Below are 13722 nucleotides of genomic sequence, written 5' to 3' on the forward strand. Positions count from 1 at the left end.
CCGCAGCTGAAGGCACTTGTTCCATCTCACAGTGGCCGCCCGGATGCCCGAGTTCTGAACACAGGTGCATGAGCTCAGAAGGAAGAAGTCAGGACAAACCACGTCGCTGACCATTTCTTGCTTAGTGCCCGGCCGCAGCCCCACGGCAGCCCCAACCTTGCCCACGACCGCCAGGGCGCGGGGAGGCTGAGGTCGGTCCGGTTCGGCCTGGTCTGGCCTCATGCCCACTGTCTCCAGCCAGGCGTGGCCTGCCCCGTCACCTCTCTGAGCATGTGAGGTGGGGTCTGTTCTGTGGGGGTTGGGAGGGTGTTTGCCCTGCCTCCTCCCTGGACAGACTGAAGTCAGGGGCTGGGTTTGCTTGTACTGTATCCTCCAGGATTCACCCCAGGGCTGGGCCCCTCAGGTGCTCGATATAGTACACGTCCCTTGAGGTTGGCACATGACAAACATCCAAGAGAGGCTTCCATGTTCAGTGCTGTGGAATTCAGAGGTCACAGCCCACTAGAGTGGAGGTTGCATGGCGCTGGGGTTCTGGGAAAGCCTCCTGGTGGCGCTGGAGAGCAGTCAGACTTGGACACGTGGAGACGCCCAGGGAGGGAGGGAATGGTTCTCTAGGCAAGGGGAACAGCAAGTGTGAAGGCACAGAGGCGGCAGAGGGTGGGGCAGCCAGCTGGATGCCAGCTGGGCGGGGCCTTGAGGGCCAGGCACAAGGCTTGGACAGGCTCCTAGGGCACTGGGAGCCCTGGCGAGCTCAGAGCAGAGGAAGGGCCTGGAAGGGAGCTAGGGACCAGCTAGGGGCCTTGGCTGTTGCCCAGAGGAGGGGCAATCGCTGCTGTCCAGGCTCAGGTGGGATCGAGGGATTGGAGGGGAGGGAGGCAGGACCGTGGGAGGTGGGCAGGCACAGCGGGATGGGGCGTCCACACCTGTGTCCGGGTGTGCGGTGCGAGTCCCTCAGGCAGCACCACCCCTCGGGGCTGCAGGCGCTCACCTGTGAGAGGGTGAGACCTCTCTGAGGGCAGGGCCTGTGGGCAGGTGCTCAGCCCCTCCCTTGGGCCCTGGTACAGTGGCGAGTATTTGGGGATAGCAATCTCTGCCTCCCAGGGTGCCCTGCATGCAATAGGGGTGAGGCCGGAGGAAAGGCAGGTTGCTTCCTCCCCGCGGGTCTTCTGGGGGAGGAGGCTGTGCCACTTGGCCAAGCCAGGGGCACCTCTGCCCTGGAGGAGGATGAGGGCCGGCAGCCTGGGGGAGGCGGGGCCAGACCGGCAACAGAGGCACAGGGCCTGGGGCCGTCACTCCAGGAGGGACCCAGGCAAATACTTTGTCTTTCTTTTTTTGAAAAGATTTTATTTATTTATTTTAGACACAGGGGACAGGAGGGAGAAAGAGAGGAAGAGAAACATCAATGTGTGGGTGCCTGACCTGGCCCGAAACCCAGGCACATGTTCCTACTGGGAATTGAACCAGTGACCTTCCGGTTCGCAGGCTGGTGCTCAAGCCGCTGAGCCACACCAGCTACTGCTAATTACGTTTACAGTCAGAACAAAATGGTGGCTGGACTGCACTATACTTGTCATTACACCAATGCAGCCAAAGGTGGAAGGGGCCCCCGCAGGCAAGAATGCCAGCGGAAGGTCAGCGGAATAGCCTGGGAAGGTCAGACCGCAGCCCCAGGTGCGCCCCGCTGCTGAGCCTGGGGAGAGGGGCTCACCCGGGCCCCTGGGGACCAGCATGGGCAGTTGTGGCTCCTGCAGGCCCGGGGCCCTGCCAGGCCAAGTCAGCCCCAGGCGGCTGGGACAGGCCCTGGGCTTCAGGAATAAAGCAGCCTGTAGAGGGGGAAGGGAGGCGCGCCAAGACCAGGGGCTGGACAAGCCTGTCCCATCGCCGTGACCCCTGGCAAACTGGAGGTCCACCTCTGGGCTGTGATGAGCGCAGCCTCCATTCACTGAGCGCCAAGTGTCTGCGAGGCACCCTGCCTGCATTGCCGCGGGTCGTCCTCAGCCCCACGATGGTGTGTCCCTCTTACAGGTGCGGAGGTGGAGGCAGAACAAGCCAATGAGTGGCTGCGCCAGGACCAAGAGTGCCGGCTGCCTGCGGCCCTGGGGCAGCAGCTGAAGGAGAAGGCGCCCCTCCGGCGGGTGGGCCGGGCTGCTGTGTGGGAGGGTGTTCAGGCTTTGCCTTCAGGCGACGCAGCTCCCCTCTCAGAACGTGAGCACTGTTGACCCATTTACGGCTGGGAAAAACGAGGCTCCAGAAAAGCGACCGGCCTGGGTCGCGGCGCGGACCCGTGGGGAGGAGGAGGAGCGGCCGAGAGACTGGCTCCTGGCGGGGGGAGGCTGGCGACCCGGCCACGGCCGAAAGGGGAGAGCACCGCGTCCGCGGGCAACCCAGTGGGCGTTGGCCCGGGCGCCCCGCCAAGCCGGGCGGGGCCGGGGCCAGGCGGGGCCTCGCGGCCGGGGCGGGCCGCGCCCAGGATCTAGCTGACGCCTCCCGCCGCGCAGTGCTCTTCCCGCAGCGAGTCCTCGTCGCTGGTGAGTAGGGACCAGGCGCCGGGGGGGCCCCCGAGCAAAAGGGCCCGGCGAGCGTGCAACCCCCCACAGCACTCATCCGCTGGCGCGCGGTCCGAGGGGGAAACTGAGGCTGGAGGCGGAAGGCCGGGGCCCCGGAGCAGGGACCCGGGAGGCGGCCGCGAGGCTGCGATGGGAGCTCGGCCGCCGGGTCAGACGGCGAGAGCGGCGGGCGGCCCCGACCCCGCGGGAGCTGGTGGATCTGGGCGGGAGATGAAGGGACCGTGGGGTCGAGCGGGGTGGGGGTAGGACACGTGGGCAGCCCCGCCCCACCTCGGCCCCGTCCGGCCCAGCCCTGCCCGCCTCTGGTCCCGCGGGAAGCGGAGCGGCGGGGAGGGGCAGACAGGCTTGCCCCGCCCACTCCTGTGGTGAGCAAGCCTGGGGCGCGGGACGGGAGCGGGCAGGAGTGGCAAGGGCCTCGGTCTCCTGAGCCACTTGACACAACACCTCATTTCTGGGAGAGGAGACCCAGGCCAGAGAGGGGAGGTTAGTTGCCCAAAGCCAGGTAAGACCTCAAGGGGCCTTACACCCTCGTCTCTAGTTCCCCTTCCTGGGCTCAGGTGAGCTGTAGCCTGCACGTGGGCCTGGCGTGTGACCTGCCCGGCCCCTCTACCCACCTGCCTTAGAGGGATACAAGCCCAGAGGAGCCGAGGTGAGCAGGGTAGTGGGGCCTCCAGCTGCGAACACCCCACTGAGCACAGGAGTGCGCCCGGCACACGCTGGTGGCCGCTTGTGGGCTGGGAGCCTCTCCCGCTGGCCGTCAAAGCGTGTTGGTACCTGTTACCAGTCACCAGCTCGAAGATGGACGGCAGGAGGGGGCAGGACCTGAGCTTCCCTAGGGACAAGGGGCCGAGGCTATTCCAAAAGGGTCACAGGCAAGGAGGGGATGTCAGAGGAGGCGACTGCGGACGAGGAGCAGCCGTCTGGGGCGCTGGCAGAAAGCAGGCCCGGGACCAAAAAGCTGAGCAACCAGGATGTGGGCTGAGGGCACCGTGTCTCTGTGGGGTGGAGTGGGGCCCCCACTGGGCAGCAGGGGACCGGGCGATGGACGCTTGTCCACAGATGGGGAGAGGGGCTGAGGGGAGGCTGGGGCAGGCAGCCTCTTCCTCAGCCTGCAGAGGGAGCCTCGTAGGGAGGGGATCAGGGACCCCTTTACTCTGTGGAAGACGAGCTCACCCAGGAGCCCCTGTTCAAGCTCAGAGCTACAGCGCAGAGCGGAGGTTTGAAGTGGTGGGGCCTGACCCCCAGCCTCCCAGCAGCTGGCTCAGGTGGGGCCAGGGCTTGGGCTGACTCAGAGGGAGCCTACTTCCTCCCGCGGACACGTTTGCCTTTTCATTATTTTACTTTCGAATCTGGGTTTTATTAATTTGTATTTTCTTTTACTTATTTGTCATGGTGCAAGCCAGGCCTGGATGTGCTCTCTGTGTGTCAAAAGTCGTCATGCTCCATTAAGCAAGGTCCCCCTTATCACGCTGGCCCCAGCCCAGCCCAGCCCTTCCTGTTACCAGCGCACTGGGCTGCCGGTCCGCCCAGGCCGGGTGGCTGGCACGTGGGGCCCTTTCATAGTGGAAAGGCTTCGCAGACGTTATAACGAGGAGGATTAGCTGTGAGTCCTTAAAAACAAACGAACGAACGAACAAGTCCCTGGAACTGTGGTGGTGTCCAGGGAGGGATGAGGCCGGGAGGGTTGGGTAGAGCTCGGGGGGAGGGTCAGAGAAAGGGCAAAATCCTGTGTGCCATTTCTGGGCAGCTTTGTCACCTTCTCTAGGGAGGGTCACCTGGAGGGAGGCCACAGAGAACCGGAGGATCCCCCAGAGACCCGCTGGCTCAGCCCCACTTAACAGATGGGGACACAGTGGCCTGGGAGGTGAGGTGTAGGGCTGGGAATGAAGCATCACAGGACGGGAGGTCCTGGGTCCCAGTCTGGGGACAGGGAGGTTCAGATCCTGTGGCTGCTGCCCTGATGCTCCGTAGGGGCTGGGCCGTTGGCCTTAGGGCTGGAAAGAGTGAGGCTGTTGGCTCTGAGAGAACCTCCGGCACTGGTCAGTTGAGGTGGGGCGGGGCAGGCCTTCGGCACCATGCTGGGAGGAGGGAGGAGGCCAAGGGAGGGGAGGGGACACAGCTGTGAGTGGGCGTGTGGCCCAGAGCCGAGGCAGGCTCCCAGCTCAGGGGGTGGGGGTGGGGGTGGAGTTGTGGGCCTTAGAGGTGCACAGACCCAGAAGGTTCTGTGGTTCCCCGTGCCTCGGTGTCCTCTTCTGGACCGGGGGCATAGTCGTGAGTCCGCCATGGAGGCCGAGAGGGCCGTGTGGCTCAGGGCTCCGACGGGAGGGGCCGCCCCGGTTGGTCCCCTCCTCTGCGGCTGCCGTGGAGAATGGCGAGGTGAGGACCTCCACCCGCCCCATGCCAGCCGGTCATCCCCAGAGGCCTAGAACCTTCTCTGACCCCTGGTCCTGAGCCCCCTTCTGTGCCCCGTTCTTGGCCTGTTTTGGAGGCATCCCCGTGAGTGGCCCCAGGCTGGGAGCCGTCCCTTCTGGGAAGCATTGTCACCTGAGTGTCCAGTGACTGACCAGCGGAAGCTTCTCAGCCTTGGGCCTGCCCCACAGGGGAAATGGGGCGAGTGTCCCCTGACATGGGGGTCCTCACTTGAGCCTCCCCATGACCCCATGAAGCAGGTAGGGCAGGTTATACCCACTTGCTATAAGGGGAAACTGAGGCCCAGAGAGGTGCTTTGGCCTGGGGTCGCCAAGCAAGTTGGAAGCCAAGCTGAGGTCTGGGTTCTCAGACACCTTCTAACGGAGGCAGAACTAAGGGTGGGTGGCTTCGCCCTTCTGCCTGAGCCCCGAGCCCCGTTCTGGCTGCGGGAGCCTCCGGCCCTCCCTGGGGCCCCTGCTGGCGGGGATCTCCCTCCGGCCTGCCTGGCCCCCGCATCACTCAGCTTGGTGGACCCCCCGGTGGGGTGATTCAGGGGCCAAGCCGTGCCCCAGGGGCCCAGGAAACTCCCTGCCCGACTGTCTCCACGTGCAGCAGCCGCCTCCCTGCGTTCTGGCCCCGGCCCGGCCTCGGCCCCGCGGCACATGGACGCAGCCAGGCCCTCCCGGGCGCAGCCTGGGGGGCAGGAGCCCCGGCTCACACCCTCCTCCGCTCAGTGCTGGGGGTGTGGGGCGGGACTGGCTGGTGGCTCTGGGGCCCTGTCCGCTGGCACGTGGGGCGAGTCCTCTGCGGGGATCTCTGAGGCCAGGGGTGGGTATGTGACAGGGTGACATGAACAGCCTCGCCCACAAAACTGTGGGGCATGCAGACACAGGCTGCAACGTGGGTGAGCCTCGGAACGTGCTCAGTCAGAGAAGCCAGGCCCTAACAGCCCGTTGCCGTAGGGTTCCGAGCGCATGCAACATGCAGGAAAGGTCCGTGCGGAGAGGCTGGAAGCGGCTGGCGGTTCCCAGGAGCTGGAGGAGGGAGGAGGGACTGTGAGGGGTGCGGGGGCTTTTTTGGGATGATGAACTTAGAGCTTGAGGTCGATGGCAGTTGCCCGGCAGTGGAGTGTACTGAATGCCTCGGAATTGTGCACTTTAAAATGGTTCATTCCAGCCCTGACCAGCGTGGCTCCGCTGGTTGGAGACCCGTCCTGGGCACTGAAAGGCCTCGGTTTTGTCCCTGCTCAGGAGCCTGCAGAGTGGCCAGTCGGCCTTTCTCTCACATTGATCTTTCTCTTTCTGTCTCTCTTGCCCCCTTCCTCTTTGAAAGCAACGAAAAAATGTCCTCCTGTGAGGATAAAAAAAAAGAGGTTAATATACACATTTTGTGAATTTCACCCAGGAAAAGCTGGATGGACAGGGGCCAATGTGCTCTTAGAGCAGAGTGACAGGGAAGAAGCGGAGGCGCGGGGGGGGTGCGGGGGGGGGACCCTGGGGGGCTGGTGGAGTAACAAACACGGAGCGCTGTGCAAGTTACTGCCCAAACCAGGATCCTTTTTACAGTTTTCTTTTCTTTAAATTTATTGATTTTAGAGAGAGAGGGGAAGGCAGAGAGAGAGACATCGATTTGTTATCCCACTCACCGACGCGTTCGTTGGTTGATCCCTGTATGTGCCCCGACCGAGGATCATACCTGCCACCTTGGCGAATCCGGGCGATGCGCCCGCCAGTGGCGCTTCCCTTCCTGAGCTGTGTGTTGTGCTAGTTTTAGACTTACAGAGATGTCACAGAGTCCGCACATTCCCTCAGCCCCAGTGAGCATCCCAGCCTGCCAGGAGCGGGGCTCACTGCTGGGCACCTGGTAGGTCCTCCGCGAGGGGCTGCTGGGCAAGGGGGCGCGGCCAGCAAGCATAACCGAGAGGCCCGCTGCCGGCGTCCCCAGCCCTGGCGTGGCAGCTCCCAGGCCTTCCTTGCCCTGAGCCCTGCCAGCCGCTTGGAGCTGCCGAGGGGACTTGCTGCCTCCTGCACCTTCCCACTCACACCTCAGTGGCCCTGGGTGTCAAGGCGCGAGCGGGCTCTCGACCCAGACAAAGCGTGGCCCCCGAGTGCTGTGTGGCACACGGTGGGCTGCTCTCCGTCTCTGGTGCACGGGAAGGTGACTTTAGGCTGGGCCTGCGGGGCGGTGTGAATCACCTGTGTACAGAGACAGTCACCACACCGGACTGGGCCCAGGGTGGCCAGGCTGATGTCGCACTCTGCAGAGGCACAGACTGAGGCGGGCCCAGAGTGCTGCATGACTTGCCTGAGGTCACAGTGAGTCAGCGGGGAGCCAGGACCCAAGCCAAGCTCTGTCTGCTCCCGATTGCCTCAGGAATGAGCGAATGACAAATGAACGGGAAGTACTGGAACATAAAGTGCAGGGTATGGGCTCACGCAGGCCTCCCAGCGCCTGTCCCCAGTCCCCCTCACACTGGCAGTTGGCCTGGGGACGAAGGGCTGGGAAGCCTGCTTGCTGAAGGGGACCCAGGCTGGCCTGAGTGAGGTGGCAGAGCGCGGGCTGCCTTGCCAGGGGACCCAAGGTGCAGGCTGAGGGCGAGAGCCCAGGACCCTGGCAGCTGGGGCAGAAGCTGAGGGGGAGCCGAAGGGTTCCTGCCGCCGGAGGCCTTCTGGGTGCCGGGCGTGAGATTGGGCGGGAACGTGCTCACTGGAGCCCCGGGGCTGGGGTGGCGGGGGCTGCGGCCCAGCCTTCTGTCCTTCTGGTGATGGATGAGGGGCTGGTAACAGATCTCCCCCCGACCCCGGGTCTGCGCACGGTAGGTCCTCGGGAAATGCTCGGCGAGGCCTCGGCCCTGGAGCGCCTGGCCTCTCACCCCAGCCCTGCCTTCTCTTTCAGAGCTTCCCGAACAGCAGTCGCAGCAGCGATGGCCCCGCCCTGGCTGCCGGCCGTGGGCTTCACACTGGCCCCCAGTGTGGGGGCCTTCGTGGGCTCCTACTACGTCCGTGGGGAGGGCCTCCGCTGGTATGCCAGCCTGCAGAAGCCCTCGTGGCACCCGCCCCGCTGGGCGCTGGGCCCCATCTGGGGCACGCTCTACTCGGCCATGGGGTAAGTGGTCCCGGCCACCCGCCAAGGCCGGCAGGCAGGGCCACCCTCCCCTTTACAGGGGCCCAGGCCCGAGGCAGGGCATCTCCTGCGGGGTTTTAACTGCCTGGTGCTCCTTGGGCAGCCGCACCGCGTCTGGGCCTCATTTGCCAAGCGAGGGCAGGGAGAGCCGTGGAACCGGCTGATTGCGGCACCGAACTTTCCCCTGCCGGGCCTGCTGGCAGGGGCGGGCCCGATGGCGCAACCCCACACTGGCATCCTGGCTGTTTTCACAACTCCGGGGCAAGACTGGCTCGGTGTGCAAAGTTCACACGTGGGTGGCGTGGACGCTCCCAAGATCAATGGCAGTGACAACATCAGCAATCATCATAGCTTCCATTTGTTGAGCGCCCGTTTGGTGCCAGGGTGTCTCGGGTAATTTTCATGACCCCACCTTTCTTTAAGAAAAAATATATTTATTTTTAGAGAGAGGGGAAGGGAGGGCGAGAGAGAGACACATTGATCAATTGCCCCCAAACTAGGGACCACGACCCAGGCATGCGCCCTGACTGGGAATTGAACCAGTGACCTTTCACCTTGTGGGAAATAGCCCAACCGAGCCACACAAGTCAGGGCATGGCCCCGCCTCCTTTTGACGAGGGACCTCCCCCTGGACGCAGGGCTAGAGTGCCAGGCCCCTGCAGGAGCCCCTGGACTAGACCCTGCGAACTGCTGTGGTAAAAGGAAGTGCTGAGTGTGGGTGTGGGGCGCCCCCTGGTGGCTTCAGTGGGAACCACACTTAGGAGGTGAGGTCGGCTTCTAGCTCATCTTCTGGAATGTTCCCTGCATCCTGGTTCTAAGCCAGCCCAGTGCAGGGTAGGGTTGCAGACGCTAGGCGCCCTAGGTAGCAGAGGCCAGGTTGAGTGCCCAGGGTTCTGGTGGGAGTAAGACAGTCCCTGACACGGGTGGGCCACCCGGGCCCCACCTCCTTCCCGGTTAGGCTGCCAGCACTTCCCTGTCCTGCTTTCTCCTCTCCAGCCCTGGCCCAGATGCCTCGCTTGTGCTTCAGCTTGCTCAGGCCTGCAGACCTCCACGCCCCGCCCCTTGGCCTCCCCTGCCATCAAGGTCCTGATGAAGCTCAGGGGTGGTCCGTACCCCTCTTTCCTGGACCCCTGTGGAGGCACCTGTAGGTCCTGATAAGGGCAAACCCCTGGCTCTGGTCCTAGTCACTGGGGTTCAGATCCTGACTTGACTTGCTGATTGATTGCCCTTTAAGAGATCTTCGACCTGGCGGGTATCTCTCAGTGGATTGAGTGCCAGCCTGTGAACCAAAGGCTCACTGGTTCAATTCCCCAGCCAGGACACATGCCTGGGTGTGGGCCACGTTCCCGGGAGGGGACCTGTGAGAGGCAACCACACGTTGATGTTTGTTTCTTTCTCCCTCCCTTCCCCTGTCTAAAAATAAATAAAATATTTAAAAAAGAGAGATCTTAGACATTTCACCTCCCTGTGCCTCAGTTTCCCACCTGTAAAATGGGGGTGATACATTTGCCCATCTCAGAGCTCTTTCATGAGGAGGAAACAAGTGAACGCTTGGGAAGAGCTGCAGAGCCTGGGGCGTGTGAGTGCCGAAGGGCATCAGCCACTGTGAGTGGCGGTGGCGGTGGTGGTGCAGCACTGGGAGCCGGAAGAGCTGCCGTGACCAGGTCCCTGTCTGCCTCTTCAGCTTCACCTCTCCGGTGCCCCCGGGCCCCGTCTGCAGCCCTGCAGGCTGCCTCGGGCTCCCACCTGCCTCGGAGCCTTGGCATGTCCGTGTAGATGCCCCCAGCAGACTCCTGCTCATCCTGGAGGCCCAGCCCAAATGCCCCACCGTTCTGTGCGGTGCTTGGACTAGGGTGGGAGCCTCGTGTGCTCCCTCTGTCACAGCACCAATAAGGAGGACAATGGTCCACGCTTACCCAGCGCCCCTGGGCCAGGCACCGCCCTACGCCCCGCGAGTGCGCCAGCGTGGTTCCCCTCGGCAACCGTGGGAGGAGCGGGGGCCCAGAGAGGTCAGGCGGGCCACCGCCCCCCCCCCCCAACGGCTCACGCGGCTGTGGGTGGCAGGGCGTGCCTGAGCCGTCCCCACATCCTGGGAGTGAGCCCGGCTCCCTGCCTGGCAGGGAGACCCCTGGCGCCCTGACAGGTGGCCTCTGTTTCAGATACGGCTCCTACATGGTCTGGAAAGAGCTGGGGGGCTTCTCGGAGGAGGCTGTGGTTCCCCTGGGCTTGTATGCCGGGCAGCTGACCCTGAACTGGGCGTGGCCCCCCATCTTCTTTGGCACCCGACAGATGGGCTGGGTGAGTGTCTCCCTGGTCCCTGGAGGTGGCCCATGGAGGGTGGGCCTCCCTTGGGGGACATAGGTGTCGCATCCCAGACGGGGTCAGGCTCTGAAGGCAGGAGCAGGGTGGCAGGCAGTTTGTGGTCCGCGTCTCCTCAGGAGCTCTTTGGGGAACAGCGCCCCCCTGTGGCGCCTCTGCAGCTGCTCTTCAGTGAAGGAGCCTCTCAGGGCTCGGGGCTGCTGGCTTGGGTTCAGGGGCCACTAGGTAGGAAGACCCACATAGCACCTGACAGCGGGGCACCCCTCACGTGGCATGAGTCAGGCAGGGCAACTGTTCCCATTTTCTATATGGGGAGACTGAGGCAGAGAACTGGGGAGAGGCCGAATCACTTAGGGGTGGAATGGAGTGATGGCTCTAGGGCAGCAGGGGGGTGGGCCCCTGGGGCAGGGACCCTCGTGGGTGCCTTGAGCCGCAGGCCTCCCTGTCCTCCCCTGACCCCCATGTCTCCACAGGCCCTGGTGGACCTGCTGGTGACGGGCGGGCTGGCAGCAGCCACCGCTGTGGCCTGGCGCAGGGTGAGCCCTTCGGCCGCCCGACTGCTCTACCCGTACCTGGCCTGGCTGGCCTTTGCAGCCGCGCTCAACTATTGCGTCTGGCAGGACAACTACGGCCGGCGTGGGGGCCGAAGGCTTACGGAATGAGGTGCCCACCCTCCGAGGACTGTGGCTGCTGCCAGGCAGGCCCTGCTGGTGGCGGTGGCCCTCACGCTGTTGTGGCCGCCCAGCCTGTGCGTCTGACTGGGTCTCAGCCCAGAGGGCCGCCGCCGGCTGTGGAGCTGCTGCCGGCTGAGCCCGCGCCCCAGGAGCAGCGTCTCGCACCCTGAGCTGCTCGGGGCACGGTCTTGGCACATGGAATTTTATAAACCAAATAAAGCTTTTAACCTACCTTGGCGTTTGTCTGGGGGGTGACCCCGGTCTTGGTGGGGGACAGAGGCTCGTCCTGTTGGATCCGTCTGGGGGGCTGTGTCATCCAGACGAGGCTGGTCCTGGTCAGGGCTCCTGCACGCTTCCGGAGACCCTCCCCAGACCCTCTAAAGGCGAGGTGGCCTGCGCGGGGCGGAGCGGCCCGGGTCGGGCCCGGAGCCCATGTGGCCGTGCAGCTGCCCGGCTGATGCAGACCAGGCCCGGCCTTTGCTTCGCTGACCCCCAGCAGGCCCAGCTCGGGCCCTCAGTGCAGGCCGCCCAGGCCCACCCAGTCGGCCTCAGTCAGAATGGGGCTTTGCACAAGGCTGGGGACCCCGACTGACAGGCTGGTGGGCCGCCAGGACGCACGCCGGCTTCACCCCACCTGGGGCTGCCCCGCGGACGCCTAATGGGCGGGGGGGACACCTGAGTCCGTAAGGGCCTTTCCCCACTCCGAGCCCACAGCGGCCCCTGGCCGGCCGAGGCCAGCTCAGGGTCGGAGGTGTCACCCCCGACTTCAAACAGGGTGACCCACAGCCTCTCCAGGCAGCTGTTGGGAGTGGGAGGGCCCGGGCCGAGGTCTCGCCCACAGGCGGCTGGAATGGCGCCTGGTCTCCTGCGTCCTGGTTCTGCGGCCCAGCCTCCTGGCATCACGGCTGGTTGCGCCGGCTGGGCCTTTTGTTGCCTGTTTTGTTCCTGGTTGTTAAGTGAATTCAAATCAACAAACCTTTCACATTTTAGACCTTTCACATTTTAGACCTTTCACAGCCGTTTCGGCAGCGGGAGGTTTGCTGCCTCTGCCCCGGCCCTGCCCCCTCCGTCCTCCCCTGGCTTCACCTCCAGGCACGACCCCAGCTTACCAAGGGCTCAGGGAGGACGTGCGCAGAGACCGCTGGCTGCCACCTGAGCAGCTGACTCGGGCGCTGTGCCTCCGCCCGCTCAGCCTCCGCTCACCTGGAACTTGATGCCCACCAGGGTCACGCTGTGCGGGAATCCAGCCGCTTTGAGCTGTGAGCACCTGGCTGAGCCCCCGGGCAGCTCCCCACACAGGTTCTCGCGATCTCCATGGTAGCAGGGGCGCCACGGGCACACGTGTGTCTGGCGGGCGCCGTGCTCAGCACTCAGGTGCACCTGAGGCTTCTGGGATATTTCCCGTGATGCTCATGCGACCATTTTTTGTCCATTCCATACACCTGTGGGTTTGTTCCTCTAACAGTACTTCACATGCATCCTTCTGGCCACAAAACACGCGTAGCCACAGAAATACCAAGAAAAATGGTCAAGAGGAGGAGGCATTTAGTGTTGTTTCGGTTTTTGCTGGCTGTCTCGTGATGCTTTCCCTGGTCTTCATTCCTTTGGTCCCTCTCTTTAAATCCTCACCTGAGGATGTTTATATTGATTTTAGAGAGGAAGGGAAAGGGAAAGAGAGGGAGAGAAACGATGGGAGAGGAATATCAATTGGTTGACTCCCGTGCTCACCCTGACCGGAGAGGACGCCCACAACCTAGGTCTGTGCCCTGCCTGGAGATTCCACCCGCAACCTTTTGGTGCATGAGATGATGCTCCAGCCGAGCCACCCAGCCAGGGCTCTCTCCTCTCCTGAGCTGCTACCATGCACTAGGGACTTGAGGGTGCCGACGATTTCCACGTTGGTTTAATGGGAAACCCCACGCCTCACAGATTAATCAGGTCCTCTGGGCTGCACTCTCTCCTGGAGGCACCTCTCGCAGGTGAAGCCTTGAATTGGAGCACCTGCCTCCCTCTTCACCTGACTGGCCACCTGACTGCAAGAGCAGGCCACCCACACAGTCCAGATGGCTCAGCTGGTGGGTCGTCGGCACGGCAACGTGACACTTAGGGGCTGGCCAAGCATGGTCACCTTCTGTCCGGCTGCCCTGGACTCGGCAGGTGGAAGGGAGCCCTGCCTCCCCTGCACCGAGACCATCCCACGTCCTGCCTGTCCACGACAGAGCCTCCCTGTGGGGCGCGTTCGTGCGGTCCCAGTTCATCCCTGAGGACGTGGCCCCTGAAACGTCACCTTTTGGGCTCCTCCGCGCTGCCCTGCAAACGGTGGTGCATCGGCCCTGCTACCGCGGCTGCCGCTTCCCCAGGCCCAACACTTACAGATTCTGGCTTTTCATGAATTTTTTTTTTAATTTTTAGAAAAGATTTTATTATTTATTTTTAGAGAGAGAGGAAGGAAAGGAGAAAGAGAGGGAGAGAAACATTGATGTGCGATTGATCGGTTGCCTCTTGCATGTCCCCAACTGGGGATCTGGCCCACAACCCAGGCCTGTGCCCCCACCAGCACCCATCCCACTGAGCTGCCCCAGCCGGGCTGGCTCTTCACGAATTCTTAACACAGAGCAGGTGCCACGGGG

The 13722-nt window shown here is 63.5% G+C and overlaps 1 protein-coding gene across 4 annotated transcripts; it reads left to right on the plus strand.

Moving 5' to 3' along the window:
- The first annotated feature begins 2464 nt into the window (after positions 1–2464).
- On the plus strand, positions 2465–11317 carry TSPO (translocator protein). 4 transcript variants are annotated; one of them, XM_054582569.1, is made up of 4 exons: positions 2465–2528; positions 7872–8081; positions 10259–10397; positions 10892–11317. In XM_054582569.1, exons 2-4 carry the CDS (start codon positions 7900–7902, stop codon positions 11078–11080), a joined length of 510 nt encoding a protein of 169 aa, XP_054438544.1. In that variant the 5' UTR covers positions 2465–2528; positions 7872–7899; the 3' UTR covers positions 11081–11317. The 4 variants fall into 4 exon arrangements, with proteins under 4 accessions (XP_054438544.1, XP_054438543.1, XP_054438545.1 ...); XM_054582568.1 differs by lacking the exon at positions 2465–2528 and adding an exon at positions 2950–3216; XM_054582570.1 differs by lacking the exon at positions 2465–2528 and adding an exon at positions 2950–3069.
- Positions 11318–13722: the final 2405 nt, after the last annotated feature.

The sequence above is a fragment of the Pteronotus mesoamericanus genome, unplaced genomic scaffold, assembly GCF_021234165.1.
Source record: "Pteronotus mesoamericanus isolate MK-2021 breed Mesoamerican mustached bat unplaced genomic scaffold, CSHL_Meso_final contig_702, whole genome shotgun sequence".
Taxonomy (NCBI): domain Eukaryota; kingdom Metazoa; phylum Chordata; class Mammalia; order Chiroptera; family Mormoopidae; genus Pteronotus; species Pteronotus mesoamericanus.

What these genes read in the sequence shown, in the direction of transcription:
- TSPO (XM_054582569.1), top strand. Translation starts at nt 7,900, where the DNA reads ATGGCCCCGCCCTGGCTGCCGGCCGTGGGCTTCACACTGGCCCCCAGT. An exon ending in ACGCTCTACTCGGCCATGGG is followed by an intron (nt 8,082 to 10,258) that starts GTAAGTGGTCCC and finishes CCTCTGTTTCAG; the next exon opens with ATACGGCTCCTACATGGTCT. An exon ending in GCACCCGACAGATGGGCTGG is followed by an intron (nt 10,398 to 10,891) that starts GTGAGTGTCTCC and finishes ATGTCTCCACAG; the next exon opens with GCCCTGGTGGACCTGCTGGT.